Raw genomic sequence first — 20675 nt, forward strand, 5'->3', positions numbered from 1 at the left:
GCTTCTTTGAGGCCCCCATGCTGGGCTACAAGGAGAAGGAGCCATCTTTCAACATTTAGTCTTATCTTAAAGTAAGATATTCCAGAGATGGAACTTTCAAAGTGGGAGTGAATTTATAGGGTAAATTTATTTATTACATGAGCTACTCGAAAATCCACTTTTAATGATCTATTTTCCACAAAATGACATTTGTCAACCTGGCAATGTTTCATAATCAGACACCCACCTACAAGTTTAAGGTGGGTCATTACTATATTAAATAAAATTCAATAAATTTAATGTGCCAGCTAATCTCAAGCCATAAGACGCCGGCCTGGTAAGAAGCACATTAGATATCTCCCAATGAATAACTGATCAATAAGTTTTTTTTAATAAGTAAACTCTAGGTTTTAAACCTTTTTTTCTGTTGGTTTATATTTATTCTAGGGAATAAAGAAAAAATTTAAGTAATGATGCACTTAAACTGTGGATCCTATTTAGTAAGTCTTAGCTGAATTTATAAAACAAATAGTAACAGAATAACAAAGTAAAATATTTTTACTTTCAAATAGCTGGAGACCAGTTAATTAAAAGTTATATAAAATCAAATTCAAGCAAAAAGTTTTCCCAGTCAAAAAAAGGGAACCATTTTGTTCTGAAATATGATAGTAGCTTTCTTTGATGTCAAACTTGAATTGGAACTATCCTTTCTATTGCATAAGTCGGCCTTTGAACCAATATGAAGTGCCATTTACTTCCACTTACATCCCATCACTGGTTATTTCTCTTACTCCAGTTTGACCAGTTTACGTAGCTCAAAGCATCAATACAGCAGCACTAAAAACCTTCTGCTCAGTTCCATGGGGTCCACCGTGGGGCCTGTATCCCTCTCGTTTGGTCAGTGTCGCCCAAGCCCTCCGTGTTCAGAGGCGCCTCTACTTTGTAAACTACTTTCGAGAACTCACCCCAAGTCGTGGAAAGCTCTTTAGCATAAGGAGCCACGAAGCAAACCAACACCCTAGGCCTTAAACTGTCAAACAGAATCTTGAAAGGTCGAACAAAACATCGCGGGTTTTACTCTCCTGCCCGCAGAGGAGCTGAGAGCGCTTCTGGGGCCCGCTGGGCACCCCGACCTACTCACAGCTGGGGAAGGGGCGCTCTGAAAATTCTCGACCCCAGGCGCAGAGCTCACCGAGTCGCCAGATGGAAACACGAATGGAAACCGGTGGCGCGGCTGAGCACTCCCCTCAAGGGCCTTCTTGAAAAGTGTAAACAGCTCCTCCAGGGCAAAGCAAAATGCGCTGCCTGCAAACCCTCCCCACCCTTCTGCCCCCAAGTCACGACGACCGCGGGAGCCCCATTACAGATGGTTTCTCCGCGGCGGGTCCTTCCACACCCTCCCGCGCGCGCACACTCGCGCACGGCTCCCCGCAGCCGGCGGCCCCCGGGGACCAGCAAGATGAGCTCGCGTCCCTGGGTGCGCCCCCCAAATTCGGCTACTTGAGTTCCAAAGAGCCAGGAAGGTCCCCGGAGAGAAGGGAAGGGAACGAGGAACGCAACATGATTTCCCCCCAATAACTCGGCTTCCTTCTCCCCAATAACTTCTCGATTTTCACATCTCTCTCCCGAGCGCCGCGAGTGGGCGAGAAAGCTTCCCTCGCCAGGCGGCCGAGAGCAGTTGAGCTGGCGCTGGAGCCCAAGTCACAGAAGGGGGTGCCCGGGGCGCGTACCCCGGCGCACCCGGGGCGCGCGCTCCCCAGTCCCTCCTCTTACTTTTGGATGATCTGGGGCAGGCCGGCTTGGGGCGGCGGCGGCATCCCTCGCGGGCCGGGGGGCGCCGAGGGCGCGGGGGCACCGGGCACGCAGCGGGCATCTCTGTCGGGCTGCTCGGGGCCGCCGGGGGCCGCGTCCTGGCTCATGGCTGCGGCCCGCACCATGGAGGTGGCACCGGCCCACGCCCGCGGCGAGAGAAGGCGCCCGAGGGCGGCCCCGTGGCGCGGGCGCTCGCTGGCCGGGGTCGCTGTGCCCAGTCCCCTTGTCCTTCCCGGCGGCGCGGGGAGGAGACGCGAGGGGCGGGGAGAGGCAGTCCCGGCGGCGCCGCCTCCTCTCGCGCCGCTCCTGCTCCCCGGCCGGCCGCGCGGGGTGGGGGCCGGGGGGCGTCTCCCGCGGGCGAGACCCGCGCGGCGCGGGGGGCTCTGGGGGGCTCGGCCGCACCCGCGCGGCCGGCGGCACCCGGCAGCCGCGAGCACCCGCGCCGCACTGCGCTCGGGTCCCCGGGGCCGCGCCGCGCCCGCCGCTCCGCCGAGGGAGGCCGGAGGGCGCGCGCCAGCCCGGGCCCGCAGCCGCGCCCTCGCCTCTCCCGGGAGCCGGCGGCCTCCGGGCGGTCCCCGGGGACGGCGCGCGCCGCCCCACGCGCTCCTGCCGAGCGGGGCCCCCGGGGCGCGCCCGGGACGTCCGCGCGCATCCCTGGTGCGAGGTGCGCCCAGCGGGGCGCCCACCCGGGCTGGGGCGCGGCCAGCGCCACTAGCGGCGGGGGGCGGCCCGAACCCTCCCCCGGGACGTGGGACCCCTAAGCCCGGGCCTGAGATGGGCAGGCCCGCGGGCTCGCCAACGTAGCTGCTTATTTCGGGGGTCCCCAGAAGCAGCTGTCGGGCCCGCGGTGGTTCCTCGTCTCCTTCCCCCACCCGCCCTTCTCGCCGAGACCCGCCACGATCCCGCTAGCGCAGGGAGAACCAGGCAGGGGTTTTGTTCTTGTTTATTAGCCAAATCTCTGGCGAGGTGAAGGAGACTTCGCCGACCTCGCGCCGCCACCGGGGTCGCCTCTGAAGTGGCCCCGCACACCCCGATTCGCGGCCGTGCACGCGGCACCCTGCGCGCGGAGCCGCCTGGAGGAAACCCCGGGCGCGCGGAGAGGGGTCTGGGGACGCACCTGGCGTCGCGGAAATTACCTAGGAACTGGGCGAAGACCCCGCAGAATGGTTGCCCGGGAGATGCCCCGCCCCCCCCCCACGCGCTCCTGCATCCTGACTCCCTCCCGCAAGCCGGAAACGAGGAAACGCGCCCCTGGGGTGCCCGGGGAGCCCGCGCGCGCTCCAGGGTGCCCACCGCCTGGGCAGGCGTGCTTGAGGGTCTCCGCCCCGCCCACCCTCCTGCAGCCATGCAGAGGAAATTCTGAGATGGGTTTTCTGGGACCTGGGAACTTAATTGAATTCCCTGAAAGATGCTTTCTTCTCTCCCCAAACTGTGAGTTCCTGTCACCTTATCGGCCAGTCTCTTAGAAACTGAGTCTCCCTTGAATTTCTGTCCACCTGCCTGGGGTCGGCCCTGGCCGCTCCTTTCACCCGGTCTCTCTGTCTCCCTCTCTTCCTCTCGCCCTGCTTTCTCTCCTTCCTCCAAATGAGATGCTATGTCGGCTCCTTGTATCCTTAAAGATCAACAAAATTCACCAAATTGAATCTCACAAAAAAAGATAAAAAGTTGTTTATTGTTGCCCCCATTTTACAAAGAAGGAGGCTTCAGGGTAATGGGTCTGAACACACGTGTCAGCGAGAGGCAGTCCCCAAAAATCTTCTCCAACTCGCTGAATAGTTAGTTCATCACCTGCACTTTCCAGCAGGAATTCCCGAAGATGTTGTCCAACATTCCACGCCCCCCATCCCTGTGTCTAGGAAATTACATGAAATTATTGGAACCAGTGGAGTCAGTTTCTGTGAGGGTCAGTTTCCAAGTATGTAAACAAGCAGTGAGGGGACCCCAAGGCACAGTCCTGTCGGGATGAGAGATGATGTGCCTCGCCTATTTGGGGCAGGAGGTTTTCAATCTGGCATCTATTACAAACATGATTCCTTCTGTTCCAAACTTGTAGCCAAGTAGAGTAACAGTTCTCAAACTCCAAGGAATCGAGTGCCTGAAAGTCACAATATTGATATGATTAAATCCATTTTCATAATATTTTTACCAGCAAAAAACACCGTATTATATGAATGCAGCTCTCTACATCTCAAAAATAGTGTATTAGCATCTGGGACAAAATAGTAGTTGTGGGTAAATCTAGGCATTCCAATGCCTGTTCTCTAAGTCTGAAATTTTCGGAATACAAAAGTTAGAAAAAAAATTAATTCATGGTAATCTACGAGGTTTCTCAGAAATCCCATCTCCATTCATATTGCTTCATAGTTGTAGTTTACGTGTTGTATAATAACTGAAACGTGAATTGGAGCCGGTGTGGAGGGAGAGTCTCTGCCACAGAATCGAAAGCAAATTCAAGCTCCACTTCAGGTCCCCACACACATTGTCCAGATAATATCAAACAAGCATTTCTACTTTGGATTCTGATGAAAAATGTTTTTTATCTTATACTTTTTTAACTTCTTTCCAGAAAGAATGTAAATGATCCCTAGCCAAGGTTGCAGACATTTAAGAAACTATTGATTAAAATTGAAACTCGATTATTAAGAAATATAGTGTCTTGCTTTTGTTTGCTCTGCGCCCTCACCACCAGCACACACACACACACACACACACACACACACACACCCCAGGGTGCATTTCACAGTTACACAAGTGAAAGAAAGGCCACCTCAGTCACCTGACCTGACAAATGGGGAGCATGACTAGTTGGTGAGGCTGGTGACATCTCCCTTTGTTCTACTCTGCAGAAGCATCCTGTCCCTCCGACCAACCCGTAAACCCGAGTCAGGCAGGGAGGCTGTGGCTGTGAATATACTGCACATTTAACAAGAGTCAGCTGCTAAGTGTTTTCATAGATTATTACTGACTTCATGCTCACAATAACCCGTGAGGTCATTACTGTCATCCATGTTTTAGAATGGATTTAGAAACTGAGGCTCTAGTCCAAGAACGTCCCCCAGGACACCTGGTTTTTAAAGGCAGAGGCAGTTGGGGGGAATCTGACCCTAGACCGCCCTACTCTGCCTCAGTGACTGACGAGGAGCTGAGCTTGCCGTCTGTCCTCTCACGCTGAGATGCCGCCTGCGTCTTTCAGTGAATGTAAAATGCCACTTGCAGTTGTGACTCAGCTGGCAGTCATGTCTACCCAGACCAGTAAGTGAATAGGAGGGATCCAAATTGGTGTCTCACAACCATGAAAATTCAAAGAAATTAAGCAGCCTCATGGGAAGTGATAGAAGCGGAGAAGAGTAGAACCCAGGTTTCTGTTATTACAGGGGTCACTGACACGCTGGCTTGTTTGTATTATTATTGAATATTTGCTGGGCTCCAAACCTTATTTCTTTCTTTCTTTTTTTTTTTTTTTTTAATTTTTTGTGGGACTCTCACCAGCGGCTGGGGAACAAACCAACACTACAGAGGCTGCGGGCAGCCTCGCAGCCCAGCGCTCAACCGCTGCGCCACCAGGGGAGGCCCCAAACCTTCTTTCTTTTAATATCATCATTTCGCAGACAAACTTGAGGAACCTGTCCAAAGTCACAGGGATATAATAGTGGAACTGAGGCTCAGACCCTGGTCTGACTCCCTGCCATCCCCTGTCCTCTGTTTAAAGAACTAACCCACCTTGGAAGATCATTGTGATCATGCATCTCTGCAGATGAGACCATTTAATAACCACTGCTATTCCATGTGTGTATTATTACTGTTTATTTTTGTAATAACAGTTTGCTTAGTAGACTGTAAAGTTTGATAGTACCAGAAGTGGTGAAACTGTGGGACACAGACTTTCTGTGGGTGCAAGTATCAGGGGCTGCAAGCTCTTTGCAAGTGGGCTAACACTGCCTCTTAAAATTGCAACAAAGAAAACTGACTGAGCCATTAACATTCTAGGAATTTATTTATGTATGCATAAATAAATCTTTTTTAAAAAAGGGTGGGGGATAGAGCTATCTATATACACTGCTGGGAAGAGATTTCCAAGATGTTTTATTAAGGAGAAATACAAATTCCTCAACGGTATCATGATATGATTAAATTTGATTAAAAGAGGATAAACTACTTCTGGATATTGTATAATTAATTAAAGATTAACAGTAACTCTAGAAATTGCGATGGGACAGAAAGCTTTTCCTTTCATGACCTTTTATATTATTTGCACATTTGAAAGAAAATTTTTTTTTTCCGCAACTGTTTTTAGTGTGTGTATGTTGTTTGGATCTTTTTACTACGAACTTGTGTTCTTTTTATTTAACAAAAAAGAACAAACTCGATTATTTGTTTCTTCAACTAATAGTTCTTAATACTTAGTACAATAATAGATTGTTAGTTTTTTTTTTAAGAAAAACTTCACCTGGAAGAATGAAGAAGAAACACTCTGACCATGTATAGTCCAGATTACCTTTCAATAAAGACAGTTAAATCACTGACTCATTGAGTTACCTGCAGTCGTATTGGTAACAATTCTAACCCACTAGTTTGACAACTGGGGATAAATATTAAATAGCCTATGAACATAATGTATTAACTGGTGTCTGGATTTTTTTTAAGGATTTATTTATTTATGCATATAAGAGCTGGGGTACAGGCCAGAGATGCGGGGGGAGGTGAGAGGATCCACCAGAGACAGAGTGGGGAACAGAACAGGCAGACTGACCGAAGTACACCGCTGAGGGGAGCAGCGGGCGAGACAGGAGAGGTCTGCTGCGCCATGTGGGTTGCTCCCTGGCGGGCCGGGGATCGAACTCATGCTGCAGAGGCTGTGGATTGCTTCATAGTGCGGTGCTTAACCCATTGTGCCACCAGGGAGGCCCTGGTATCTGGGTTTTAACAGTACCTTTACCATCTCTTTATTTTGTTGCTTACTTTATTTTTTAATTAAAAAATTTTATGGAAGTAACACCATATTATATAACTTGTACTTTTCAGGTATACATCATTGAAAACCAGTGTGTCTACCATGTTAAGCTCACCACAAAATTCCGATTCTACCTTTCACTGCCTCCTTGTCCTCTTTGTCCTGATTTATCACCCCCTCCCCTTGGTTTTTTACACTTCCTGAGTGTTACTTTGTGCCAGCCTGTCTTGAGTACATAATATTTCTCATTTCATCCTCACAGCCACCTTATTAGTGCTTGTTTTTATGCCCAAATTACAGGTAAGAAAACTAAGGCTCAGAGAAGTTTAGCCACCTGGCCGGCTGCTAAACGGAGGAGCCAAGTGACTCTAACCCCAGCCTCAGCTAATCTGTGGGTGGAGCTTTTAGTGACTCAGCAGGTGTCATGGTGTTTCTTGATGGAGCGGGGCTTTTGCCATTGGAGGTGCCTCTGCTAAATCCCGGCTAAATCCTGTCTTAATATCCCACCCTTTGGTTTGCCACCTCTCACACATCCTGGCTTCTCTTCTCCATGCCCCGCAAGTTGAACTTCATCTATTTGCTGCCTCCTCCAAGAGCTACAGCTTAATATTTTACTTAAAACCCAAGGAATCCCTGTAAATGTTTTAAACAATCAAAAAATAAACTCCTGTGCTGGCTTCATGGAGGTCTGCCTCTCTGAAAACCCAGGAGAGACAGTGGCCGGAGGATGCTGTTTAAAAATAATGTGGTTACTCATGGAACTGGATGCACATTTGAAGTTGAAGGAGACAGTCCGGGAACTTTAGCTGAGGAAAAGTGAGGACATGACCCATGAGGTTCTTTTCTGCCTAACAACTGGCCCAGAAGGGCCCTCATTGGCTGCAGGGAAAGGCTGAGCCTCCATCTCCCTGGGTTAATCAGCCAGACCCCCTGTCCTCTAGCAAGCTCACAGCTATTGCATGATGCTCAAAGCAGTAGAAGACAGAGAGTCAGAAAACCCAGATTTTGAACCACTAGGTGCGGATCTAATTGTCGTTGATGTCCAAGAGTGACATCAGCATCTTTGTCCCCCTAAAAGCATCACTGCCCCCCAGCCCAAGTGGCTTGCCCTGTGTCCTTGATGGTTTGTCCAGGACCTGGTCCCTCACCAATAACTGTGAATTGAGTTCAGAAACCCGGAATCTCAAAACAGGGGATGGCAGGACTGCCTGGGCTTCATCTCCTGGAAAAGTGGAGTTTTGCGCTAGGCTTAGAAGGATGCAGAGAACAGCTTACCTCCTGCCCCATGTCCAGGAGGAGGCAAAGCAGCAGGGCGCAATCGGAGACATTATAAAACAAGTTGCAGCTGAATTTTCTTGGTGGGGGGCATGGGGAGTCACAAAGGTATGAAACGAATGTGGGAAGAATGTTAGCTGGTGGCTAATTGCATGATTTAAGTTCCATGGGGCTCGGCACCCCCTGTAGAGACCCAGCTTCTACACAGCCTGTTTAATCCCTGGGGAATGTCAAAGTGACTCCTGGCCCCAGCCAAGCAAAACAGCACTTCGCAGAGGCAGGGGATTCCTTTGGCCCACCCCTCCCCCGGCCACCGCCTCTGTCTTCTCTCATCACCCTGCTGTCTGTCTGTCAGGCCAGTTGGTCATCAGGGAATAAACATCTGAGGCTGTTCGCCCCCCTGCGCCGGGATCAGGTGACGGTGATGGAAGGCAACACCGGAGGCCTCTGCGTGCCAGCGTGACGCCAGGAGCAGCGAGCCCGCGAGGTGCTGACCTCACTGAGCGGGCACCCATGCAGCTGGCCGGCCGCCGGGCACCGGGGCCGCTCCCTCCCGCGGTGACTGCTGTCGTCCCCGCGCATCGCATGCAGAGGCGCCTGCCTTGCTCCGTCTCTGCACTGACCGCAGTCAGGATGGCCGCCCTTGAAACCCGGTCCCCTGGGTCAGAGGAGGGACCTTGTCCACAGCCTCCGACCAGCTGCTGGGAACTAGGGGCGGAGCTGAGCGGCCAGGTGGTGCTGCATAACCCGCGAGGCAGGTGGAGTCAAAAGAAGGGGTTTTGCTTCTCCAGTTTTCACTAGCACCCCGAACTTGGGAGGAGACTCCTGGAGATTTTCCCCACCAGCTGTTCCCCGCCAGAGGTGCCTGAGGCTCCTGGCGAGCTTCTGGGCCCCAACCACCCTGCTTTGGGTTCGCCCTGCTTGGCTGGACATTTGTCCAATAGGGGATGGGAAATTTAGTGTTTTATTGGGAAACTCTTAGGAATATTCTTCTTCTCGTCTCCCTCTATACACACTAATCTGTTCATTGCCTAAAGAATTATTTCATCAGGAGTGATTTTCATGGTGAGTACAGCCTCCCTAAGGATTAAGATTTAGGCTTTTGAGCTATGTCCTGAGGATCATTTATTGAAGCACAGTGTTTAAAATGTGAATTAAGCTTCAAGGATTCCGATAACTGAATTTTTTACTTGTTGCTACTTAGGGGTAAACTGTCATGGTTCCTACATGTTTCCAACTAGTTCAGCAAGTATTCCTAGAGAAGTGTGTTCTCCATAACCACAGTATCATGAAGATACTCAAGAAATTCAACATTGCTCCCACATCATATGATTTTCTGTTTGTATGCAAATATTCCCAACTGTCTAAATGATGTCCTTTAGATCTCAGATCCATGCGAATGTCATGTAATGAGTTACTTTCTCATTGCTAAATTCAGGTTGAAATTTCTTAGCAAGAAGACTACATAAGCGACGTGTGTTTTCTGCTCCATTGTTGTCTGAGTTGTCTCGTTCTGTTACAGCACATTTTGTTTTTTTCCCTTGGTCATGAGAGATCATCTTTGGGCTGATATTCTGAGACTTTAGGAGTGTCCTGTTTACCAATCGCTATTCACCCAACAGCTTCAGTCTTCATTGATGATCCTGACATTGTAAGTTATGTAGGTTTTCTAATGGAACCATTCTCCTTACATTTATCAGTTGATTACTTTTTTTTAAATATTTTTTTTTTTTAAAGACTTATTTATTTATTTATACAAGCACTGGGTACAGTCAGAAGCGCTGGAGGGTGAGAGAATTCACCAGAGCCAGAGCGGGGAGCAGAGCAGGCAGAAGGACCGAAGAACACTGCTGAGGGGAGCAGCGGGCGGCAGGAGAGGGCTGTGCGCCATGGGTGGCCGGGGAGCAGCCGGGCATCGAACCAGCGCCTCTGAGGCTTCGCAACCCAGCGCTCTACCGCTGCGCCACCGGGGAGGCCCTGATAACTTTTGAATGAAAGAAAATACCCTCACGCCTTCTTTTCTCTCTCTCCTTTTCTCCTCCTCTGCTTCTCTCTCCTCCACTCCCCTCCCTTTCTCTTTTCCTGTGTGTACCTGTGTTTTAATGTACACCTGGTCTAATTTCCCCTTCTTTTTTTTTTTTTTTTTAACAAAAGGTATTTGAAAACCTTTGCATAGAATTGCTGAATGAACTGTTTCCTTTGTCCATTTTTATCTTGGATTTTTAGTCTTTTTTCTCCTCCTCAATTTCAAGTCCTCTGCATATATTAGGGAAATATCTCGGCTATAGGTGGCAAATATTTCTACCTAATTGGTTTTTTGTTTCTTTTTATTTTGCTGTTGTAATTTTTTTTTTTTGCCATGCTAAATGTCACTTTATTTTTATGTAGAGAAATTCATCAATCTTTTCTTTTGTTGCATATGGATTCTGAGTCAGAGTCAGAAAAGACCCCACATCCTGAGATTATTTTTTAAATTCTGCTTTCTTCTAGCACCTATGTGACTTTATTTTTTACATTTAGACCTGTGTGACATTTGGAGTTTATTCTGAGGTGCAGTATGAGACTTGGATCCAATTTTATCTTTCTCCAAATGGCCATCCAGTTGTCCCAACACCACTTATTAAAAGAACCAGCCTTTCCCCAGTGGTTTGAGATTATCTTTATCATATGCTAAATTTCCTATGCACTTTGATCTATTTATGGACTTTCTATTTTACTCTAATAGTCTGCCTATTCATTTGCCAGTTTTAATTATAGATTCCTTATAACATCATTTACTATTTGACAAGACTCATCTCTTCTCTTTTTTGAAGTTTTATAACTGTTCCTGAATATTTATTTTTCCACATAAACTCTGGAATCAACTTCTATAGAAAAAACAAAACAGTATTTTTACAAGAGGCATACCACAATTCTAGATTAACCTCAGGAGAAATAGATCATTATGATGTTGAGTTGTCTATCAAAGAACAAGGTATAGGGCCTCCCTAGTGGCACAAGGAGTTAAGACACAACCGATGAAGCTATCTGCAGCCACTGCAGCACGAGTTTGATCCCCGGCCAGCCCAGGAGCAACCCACCTGGCACAGCAGACCTCTCCTGACTCATCCACTGCTCCCCTCAGCAGTGTATTTCAGTAGATCTGCCTGTTCTGTTCCCTGCTCTGTCTCTGGTGAATCCTCTCACTGCCCCCACACCCCCATCTCTGGCGTGCACCCTTGCTCTTGTATGCATAAATAAATGAATCTTAAAAAAAAAAACAACAAAAACAAGGGATGACCCTTGTTTTTTTCTTGACTTTTATCCTTTTGGGGGTATTTTAAAGTTTCCCTCACAGAGGTTTAGATAATTGTAGTGGGAGCAAATAAGACATTGACACACCAGCAGATCACAGCAAAAGTTTTATTACAAAAAAATTGATACCAAGAGAAAGGATAGAGCCACACAAATTACCACACTGACACCAGCTGCCAGTCTCCCAGCCCAAAGGAGATCTGGCACCAGAGACATAAACTGCCAATCCAGAGGGGGCAGCCACAGTGCCCCCCTGGTACCAGCTTGTCACACAAGGGATTCCAAGTTAACTCACCTGCATAAATAAAAATACATCCTTAAAAAAAAAAGATTGGAGAGTCTGTCTCTGCCAAGGGTAGCTATTTTTCACATGGTGTATGTATGTATGTACACTATGCAAGTCACAGCTTGCTCAGAATTTTTTTTTTAAGATTTATTTATTTATGCATACAAGAACCAGGGCACAGGCCAGATGCACGGGAGGATGAGAGGATTCACCAGGGACAGAGCGGGGAACAGAACAGGTAGACGGACCAAAAGCACTGCTGAGGGGAGCAGCGGGCGAGACAGGAGAGGTCTGCTCCACCATGTGGGAATCTCTCTGGTCGGGGATGGAAACTCATGCTGCAGTAGCTGCAGATGGCTTCTTAGATTACGTCTTAACCCCTTGAGCCACCAGGGAGGTCCCTTGCTCAGAATTCCAAGTGTGGCCATTGTGACGCTCCTGCAGGGGCTTGTAATAAATGTACCTAGCATCTTTTCTGTCCATAAACCCCTGTAGCATCACAGGGTCTCGTGTGTCAAGTGGCCCAAGCAGCAGGATAACTTGCAGCACAGCCTGGATCTACAGCAGAGGCCTCTCCTAGTCAGCACCTGGTCTAGACCTGGCACCTCTGAGTCACGTGCTAGATGGGTGGGTCAGAGCAGAACCCAAGCATAAAATAAATAAGTTGCCTCCAGAACCCAAAGAAAGCAAGTGTTGATTTTCCTTTTCAGTGATGATTGATGCAAGATGCAATAATTTCTCTTTTACTGTGGAAGGATGTCCTGGCAGGCCCCAGACCACAGGATCCTTATCAATTCACTAATGTGGTAGACCCCCACATCTTTCGAGATTTAATTTCTCATCATCTGGAGTACAGGGCGCCATCACACTTCTTGCTCCTGCAGTATTGTTAACACGGTATAAGCAAAATAGAGGACAACTGTGACTCCCGCAGGACGTCCAGTTGGACCGAGTCCCTTTGGACTATTTTATAACAGATGACAGGAGAGTTAACCTTGCTCTGGGGCAGGACCACAGATGTGCAGTGCTGACAGCCCCGTGTGAATGAAAACTACTTTCCATAGTCCAAATAGGCCAGGGTAGGCTCACCCTACCGGGCCGAAAATGGGAATGTTACAGCAGAAAGCAATGGGTTCAAAAACCAAAAAATAGCAGAAATAGTTAACATCAGCCAATGCTAATGAAGAAAAAGGAGGAAGGCAAAACACACAAAACAAAGAAACAAAAAATACCATCAGAAGAGAAGAAATTTTTAAAATAAGGCTATTTTGCACAACTCCCCTCAGCAGTGTATTTCAGCCACTCCTCCTGTTCTGCTCCCCACTCTCTCTCTGGTGAATCCTCTCACCCTCCCCCCGCCCCACCCCCAACCCTGGCTACACCAAATTTATGTATGCATAAATAAATAAATCTTTTTTTAAAAGATTTATTTATTTATTTATTTATTTATACAAACACTGGGTACAGTCAGAAGCGCAGGAGGGTAACAGAATTCACCAGAGCCAGAGCAGGGAGCAGAACAGACAGACCGACAAAATACACTGCTGAGGGGAGCAACGGGCATGGCAGGGGAGGTCTGCACAGCATTGTGGGACCCTCGCCAGCAGCCGGGGATCGAACCGGCGCTGCAGAGGCTGCGGGCAGCTTTGTAGCCCAGCGCTCAACCGCTGCGCCACTGGGGGGTTGCCCTAATAAATCTTTTTTTATTTGGGGAGGCCCAAATAAATCTTTTTTTAAAAGTAAAAGAAAACTACACCAGCACCTTCGTCATTATCATTATCATAAGACACGGACACTGGCTAGACCAACAACATTGCTTTTTTAGTCTCCTTTGGCCTAGAGAATGACAAATAAGCCTTTGATGACGTTTCCATCAAATGAAAATAATTTGGAGATTCTGATCCTCTGTATCTTATTGTTGGAGCCCCTGTATTTCCAGGTTCCATCAAAGGGTCTTGGGACATTCATGTTTGGTGGCCAGATGGCAGCCTGGTGGCCATGCACCCACTCCAGTCTTCCGGGAGTGGCCTCCCTGGCCTGACTTGGCAGCTCTTCTGACATGCTGGCAAGGGTGAGCCTCCCTGCTCTGCGCTCCCACTGCATCCCGGACTTGGCCCATCACCACCAACCTTGTCATTGCCTCTTGCTGGCTCTAGCCCATGAGCTTCTCTGTGCAGGCAAAATATTTGTATCTTACTTACCACTGTATCCCCGGGTCTAACACAGCTCTGTCAACATAGGAAGTACAAGTTAAATATTGATCTGATAAAGGAATGAATAATGCTCCCAACTCTTTTAATCATGATACCTAACAGGGAAAAGGAATGAAGCAAATCAGAAGACATTAGCATGTAGTAATTAAAAAGGATAATTACAAATGTGGGCTCTTAGGAAATAACTGTGAGAACGTTAAGTAACAAATGAAATTCCCTTTGGCCTCACCTGGACAGTGAGGTCATTAACATCTACAATAATCTGTGATTATAGAATCAAACAAAATAGGTAAAATGTTTGCATAGTTCCCACTTCAAAAATATATCTGATAATGGGGCCTCCCTGGTGGCGCAAGGGGTGAAGCTAACCATAACTACTGCAGCATGAATTTCATCCCCGGCCAGGGACGTGACCCACATGGCGTGGCAGCCCTCTCCTGTCTCACCCGCTGCTCCCCTCAGCAGTGTTTCAGTCAGTCTGCCTGTTCTGTTCCCCACTCTGTCTCTGGTGAATCCTCTCACCCCCTGAACCTCTGGCCCATATCCCAATTCTTCTATCATAAATAAATCTTTTAAAAAAATTAAAAAATAAAAATAAAAATTAGGAACTCTATTTATTATGGAGATTAGCCTTTGCCTTAATATCTGCAGCACCACGCCACTCCCAGCTTATTATTTGTCTTGCTTATGGTATATATTTTGGCTAGGAAGATGTTGGTTTTTATTTTTTTTCCCCACAATTTATTTATTTATTCATACAAGAGCTGGGGTGTAGACCAGAGGTGCAGGGGGTGAGAGGATTCACCAGAGACAAAGTGAGGAGCAGAACAGGCAGATCTACTGAAATACACTCTTGAGGGGAGCAGCGGGTGAGTCAGGAGAGGTCTGCTGCGCCATGTGGGTAGCTCCCTGGCCGGGAATGGAACTCGTGCTGCAGTGGCTGCGGACAGCTGCCGCGGACAGTGCTGAGACTTAACCCCATGTGCCACCAGATGTTGGTTTTTAATGCAATTGAACTTATCAGTCTTTTCTATTTTGCCGCATGGTTATTTTTAAGTACAATTTCCCCATGAGACACCAGAAAGAGATGATGCTGGACAAGGCCTACCCACACTGGGCTAGGCCCGCATGGGGCCTGACCTATTGGAAAGGACGCTCAAGTCCTTCCTCTGCTGCTTATTAACTGTGGACTCTTGAGAAGTCCCTCAGCCTCGCTAGCTCAGTCCCTTCCCTTATCTACCAGAGGGAGATAATAAAGGCCAGATTTAGGAGTTGTCAGGGTTCAGTGAGACAGTCTATAAGAAGCACCTCACACATGCCTAGCACAAGATAAACCCTCCACACGAGGACTTCTACTTCCCCAAAGGTTGTAGGTGCAGTGAATGCGGAGGTGTACTGGGCTTAAATAAATGTGTGTCTGTGTATGTGTGTGTGTGTGTGTAGCTGGGCTGGCTGTGGGACACAGCACACGGTTGGTTCAATTACTCATGGCCTCAAAATAAAAAAGCTGCTGCAAGCATTTACAGGCCCCAGGATGACTGTAAATCCCAGAGCCCTGGCCCCTGGCCAGAACACTCTTTGCCCACCCTCCCCTGCCTACTCCACCGCAGCCAGCACCCACTGCCTTACTCTCTCCCCACAAGGCCCAGCCCTCAGACACCAGCTCCTGGGGGAGCCATAGAGCACCAGGGGCTCCAGTGGTCCTACAGGGTTTAGGGTAGAGGCCAGGGACATAGTGGTCTGCTGGGCTTCCTGAAGCTGGTGTGAATGACTTGCCTACTCTGGGGCCTGTCCAAGCAGAGGTGGGTCTAGAACCAGTGAGTGGAGGGATGCAAGACCTGGGCCTCTCCCCCTACCCCCGGGCTCAGTCAGAGGCACAAATCCCAAGTCCCTTCCACACTGGAGCTCACGGCCAGGTGGGCACACTTTAGGCCTCAGCTTTTCTGAGGAAGGGGAAAGGAATTCCTGTTTTCACATCCCTACTCCTGCTCTGGAGCTTTGGAGAAGTGGCAATTTAAAGAACTACTGCTGTGGATCTGTTTCTAAGCAGACCAGGCACCTCTTCCCTGTTACTCTCTGTAAAGCTGTTTCTCTGTGACTTTGCTAGAGGTGAGAGGCACACAAACGCCTCTGGAAAATCAGCAAGAAGCCAGGCAGGTAGCTCTCTGTTCCCCCAGGGAGGCACTGATGCTGAGTGGAAAAAATTGGAGGGGGGGGGTGGCACAGGGATTTAAGTGCTATCAAGTTATCACCAGCCACTGCCGCATGAGTTCAATCCCCGGCCAGGGAGCTACCCACATGGCGCAACAGACTTCTCTTGTCTCGCCCGCTGCTCCCCTCAGCAGTGTATTTTGTCAGTCTGCCTGTTCTGCTCCCCACTCTGTCTCTGATGAATCCTCTCACCCCCCACATCTCTGGCCTGTACCCCAGTTTTTGTGTGCATAAATAAATAAATCTTTAAAAAATTAAACATAATTCTTATGGAGCAACCACAGTGTTAGGGCACTCTGTTCTCCCTTCATTCTAGAACCATCTTTTAAAATCGTTTCACATAGTATCTCCATTTTACGGGCAAGGACATGGTGACAGAGGTGAACAAAGTTGCCCCAGACCACAAGCTGGCCAATGGCAGGGCTGGGGCTCAAAACTCCTATGTTTCCCCGAGACCACAAGTATCGCCCCCCTGATGGAGGGAGCACGCCTGGGGCCCTTCCCACCTAGGAGACAACATGCCTGGGGTGCAGGGGACTCTGGGGCAGACGTTGCAGAGTGTCCAGTGCGCAGGGTGATGGCTGGGCACAGACCCCAGACCTGGTCTTCCTCCACCTGCGCAAGCCCCTCCTCAGGCCCCTGCCGCAGCTGTCAACCTCACAGCCTCAGATCAGATTACAGACCCCAGAGCGCCCTACTTCCTCCTCCTCTCAGTGAGAGGACCGCGGAGGCCGGTGCTGTGTGAAACGGTGCTGAAGCAGGAGGACAAGTCTGTCGGAGGTACTGCCAGCTGCCACCACCGCTGTGCCCCCAGCGCTAGCTCAGTCCCGGGTGTCTTCGGGCACCGGTGCTGAAAAGGGGCAGGAATGAGGTCCCGCAGCGGGACGCATGGAATCCTGCAGTTGGCTCCACTTAATCCGCTGCCAGACGTTGCTCCGCACCTGCTGCTGGAGGAAGTGGGCTCCTTGCTCTGGCCCAGTGTGGGACAAGCGCGCGCACGCCCACGGGTGCACAAACACATGCACACATGACACAAAGTCACGTCCACCCCCACCCAGGGGCTCCCACACATGGCTCGGGACGCTCGGGCCTGGATTGACTCAGGGCCTTGCCATTTATTAATGGGGTGCCTCTAATCTAAACTGCTGTCTCATCTATAAAATGGGCTTGTCACCTCACCTAACTTAGTTTTATTTTATTTATTTGTTTTTTAAAGATTTATTTATGTATTTATACAAGCACTGGGTACAGTCAGAAGCGCGGGAGGGTGAGAGAATTCACCAGAGCCAGAGCGGGGAGCAGAACAGGCAGACTGACGAAATACACTGCTGAGGGGAGCAGCGGGCGGCAGGAGAGGTCCGCGCGCCATGCGGGAGCAGCCGGGGATCGAACCGGCGCCGCAGAGGCCGCGGGCAGCTTCGCAGCCCAGCGCTCAACCGCTGCGCCACCGGGGAGGCCCCACCTAACTTAGTGTTATATCCCAGCTCCCCACCCAGTGCTTGTTGAATGAAACCAGTCATCCTCCCAGTCTACCCAGTGATTTCCGGGGGGACCCGGCTCCGCTCTCCCATCTTCCCTTCCTTCCCGCCTCTCTGCACCTACTCACCCGCCGACTGCATCGCTGGTCACTCGGCGAGCAGAGCCCCCTTCGGGCCCCGAGAATCCTTACGCTGCTTTCCTCACAGTCATGCTTCTGAGAGCCAGGGTGGTCGCAGAGCAACTTCAGATGTTTAGAAAATGTATCCAAGGGGCCTCCCCGGTGGCGCAGCGGTTGAGCGCTGGGGTGCGAAGCTGCCCGCGGCCTCTGCGGCGCCGGTTCGATCCCCGGCTGCTCCCCGGCCACCGGAGGAGGGTCCCGCATGGCGCGCAGACCTCTCCTGCCGCCCGCTGCTCCCCTCAGCAGTGTACTTCGGTCCTTCTGCCTGCTCTGCTCCCGCTCTGGCTCTGGTGAATTCTCTCACCTTCCCGCGCTTCTGACTGTACCCAGTGCATGTATAAACAAAACAAACAAACAAATAAATAAAACATGCCTCTATAAAAAAAAAAAAATGTATCCAAGACTTGACGCAAAGGTGAGAAGGCCCCTGACCCCTTTCGGAGCCACACTGAAGCGCTGTCAACAGGCCCCCAAGGGCCTCTGCCTCTGTATTTTCCACTATTCCTCACTGGTGAGGGCCCAGACGCTATAAAATGAAATGCCAACTTACAAAGAAATGGATTGGTCAGTTGGAAAGATTCTTCCAGGCCAGAAGGGCGACCCCAAAGGTTACTGACCTACAGAACTTTCGTCACCCTGGCCCCCTCTCTAATTAGCTAATAAATCTTTGACATGGGCTCATTGAAATGTGCATGAGAGCCGTGCTTTCCGTTTTTCAAGCATTCTGCTTCAGCGGAGACCCCACAGTTAGGAAAGAGGCCCCAGTGGAGGAGGGAGGGGCCCGAGGGTGGAGCTGGAAGGAAGTGGGTTGAAGCTGCCATGGATGATGACAGGCCGCAGGCTGAGGCTGAGCTTGAGGCCGTGCCCTGAGAAGGTGATGCGCAGGGCGTGGGGGTGATGCGCAGGACTTGGGGGTGATGCACAGGACTTGGGGGTGATGCACAGGACTTGGGGGTGATGCGCAGGGCGTGGGGGTGATGCGGAACAGCAGCCAGACGAAGTGCAGTGACGGGTCAGGAGCTCAGGCCTCTCTCCCTGGACCTGGGAGAGGAGAAAATGGGGTCTCCACCCAAGGGGTTTCAAGGACAAGAGACCTCACAGGAAAAGTTCAGGGGGGTAAAGGGAGGCCTCAGGTGTTGAGATTGAGGCTGGTGGTTCCAGGGGGTTTAGCATGCAAGAGGGTTGGGAGGAGACGGGCAAGTGTGGAACGTGGCAGATGTGAGCACCTGCTGCTCAGGTCCCGGAATGAGGACACAGGCGAGCAGGAAGCCTTTGGGGAGGAAAGCTGAGTCCTAGAGAGGCCTGGGCCCTGCCAGGCTGGGCCAGGGCTTCTGATGGATCAGGCTGGTCTGGGTTCTGAGGTCAGGGATAGGCCAAGCGTGCCTCTGGCTGGTAGGTCAGAGCCTTTGGGGGTTTTCTTGGCAGCAGGATCATACTCCTGGGCAAGAGGAGACGGCCCTGGCTCTGTCACGCTCACGTGGGCTCCTGGTTGTTGCTTTCAATAAACGCTCCCTAGAAACCACCGTGTGCGAGGCAGCAGGCAGGTCCCCCAGCTGCACACACTGTACCACCAGGGGCGATTATCCCCCAAATGCCACCCACAGAACTGCTGGCAGGCACAGCCCCTCAGCTGGAGCCTCCAGGCCCCTTCTAGGGAGGAGGCTGATACATTGACATCTACTCTCCCCTCAAGATAAGAATTAGCTCAAAGTCCCCAAGTGAAAAGGGGGAGGCAGCCCACTCCTGGGCTGGCCAGAAGGGAGGTGCCTCTGCTCACTGCTGGGGCCCCAGAGGCCTTTCTTCCTAACGTTCTAACAGCTGTGGGGACCCCCCCCCCCACAACCAGCTGCTACCCACTGTTTACCTTAGTTCAGAAGAACGTTTTACTTTCCTCTTTGGATGGAAACAAAGCCCAGAAAAACAGGTGTTAGCCTTTGCAGAGAGATGTGGAGGAAAGGAATCCTCTCAGGTTCACGGACCATCCTTTGTTCCAAAGGTCGAAGGGTTCACAGGCCTGACCCCAATCTTTGACGTCAGTAGATTTCCCGGGGAAACAGGTATTATTACCAGTGGCCCTCCCGGGCCCCAGACCTGACCGAGACTCTCCAAGGGTGGGCCTAGGAAGCCCGAGAAGCTGCATCTTCGACAACCACCCAGAGCGGGTTTGGCAAGGAGCAGGATCGGGGTAACACAGGTTCAGGCAGCGCCCTCCAGATTGCTGACAAGCGCGCGCCTGGTGTCCTGTGTTCGTTTCTAGTCAGTTCTGGCTAAATTACTCCAGATTCTTACTCAGCTGCTGGTTCATCCTCAGGCTGGAGCAAAGGACCCCACAAAGCACAGCTTCTCTCCAGCATCCACTCCCCCTTTCTTTAAGGAGGGAACCTAGTCAAAAAGCACCACGGCGAAGTCAAAGAGCATGACGGTACCATTGCCTGTGGGCAGTGACACTGGGGGAGAAGCATTCTGGGGTGTCTGGAGACAGTCATCTGCAGAGTGGAAGGCTCAATGGTGGTGGCCCTCACGGTGCACCTGCTGCTGGACAGGCCGTGTTGGCGTGAAGCTGCCCCACGTGGAGTTGCCTGGCCGTGAGTGGGTGAATAGCCTCTTTGAGGCTCAGTCAGTCCCTTTCTTTGGAAAACGACGAGAACATTTTCTCTCTCAATGTCTTTGTGAGGCTTGTCTGCTGTAAAAAACATAGATCACGTAGCACAGAGTTGGATGCATGGCTGCTATTATCAATCATTCATTCAACAAACACTCACTGAATCAAAATGACAGAACAAAAACATGACAAATGGACATGGTCCAGGTGCCCACACGCTCTCAGAGGAGAGGGTCTTAAAGGCGCTGGCTCTAATCTAAGGTAAATAAAAGAAGATAAGGTTTGTTGTCTTAAGATGATAAAGGAAAAGAACTATGGGATAAGCACTGGTTTGACTCAGAAGCTGAGTCGGGCCCTGCTTTAGATTCAGTCTGGTGGCACAAAATAGACAGCAG

General features: G+C 50.2%; 1 protein-coding gene across 1 annotated transcript in view; it reads right to left on the minus strand.

The window, feature by feature from the left end:
- RBM20 (RNA binding motif protein 20) overlaps nt 1-1916 on the minus strand; it is a 166750-nt gene extending 164834 nt beyond the window's left edge. The window contains exon 1 of the mRNA XM_054690232.1: nt 1753-1916. Within this exon, the coding sequence (XP_054546207.1) occupies nt 1753-1916 (164 nt within the window). The remainder of the gene's footprint in view (nt 1-1752) is intronic.
- Between the last annotated feature and the right edge of the window lie 18759 nt (nt 1917-20675).

Source organism: Talpa occidentalis, unplaced genomic scaffold (genome assembly GCF_014898055.3).
Source record: "Talpa occidentalis isolate TD23 unplaced genomic scaffold, MPIMG_talOcc4v2.1 talOcc4.8, whole genome shotgun sequence".
In the NCBI taxonomy this organism is placed as follows: domain Eukaryota; kingdom Metazoa; phylum Chordata; class Mammalia; order Eulipotyphla; family Talpidae; genus Talpa; species Talpa occidentalis.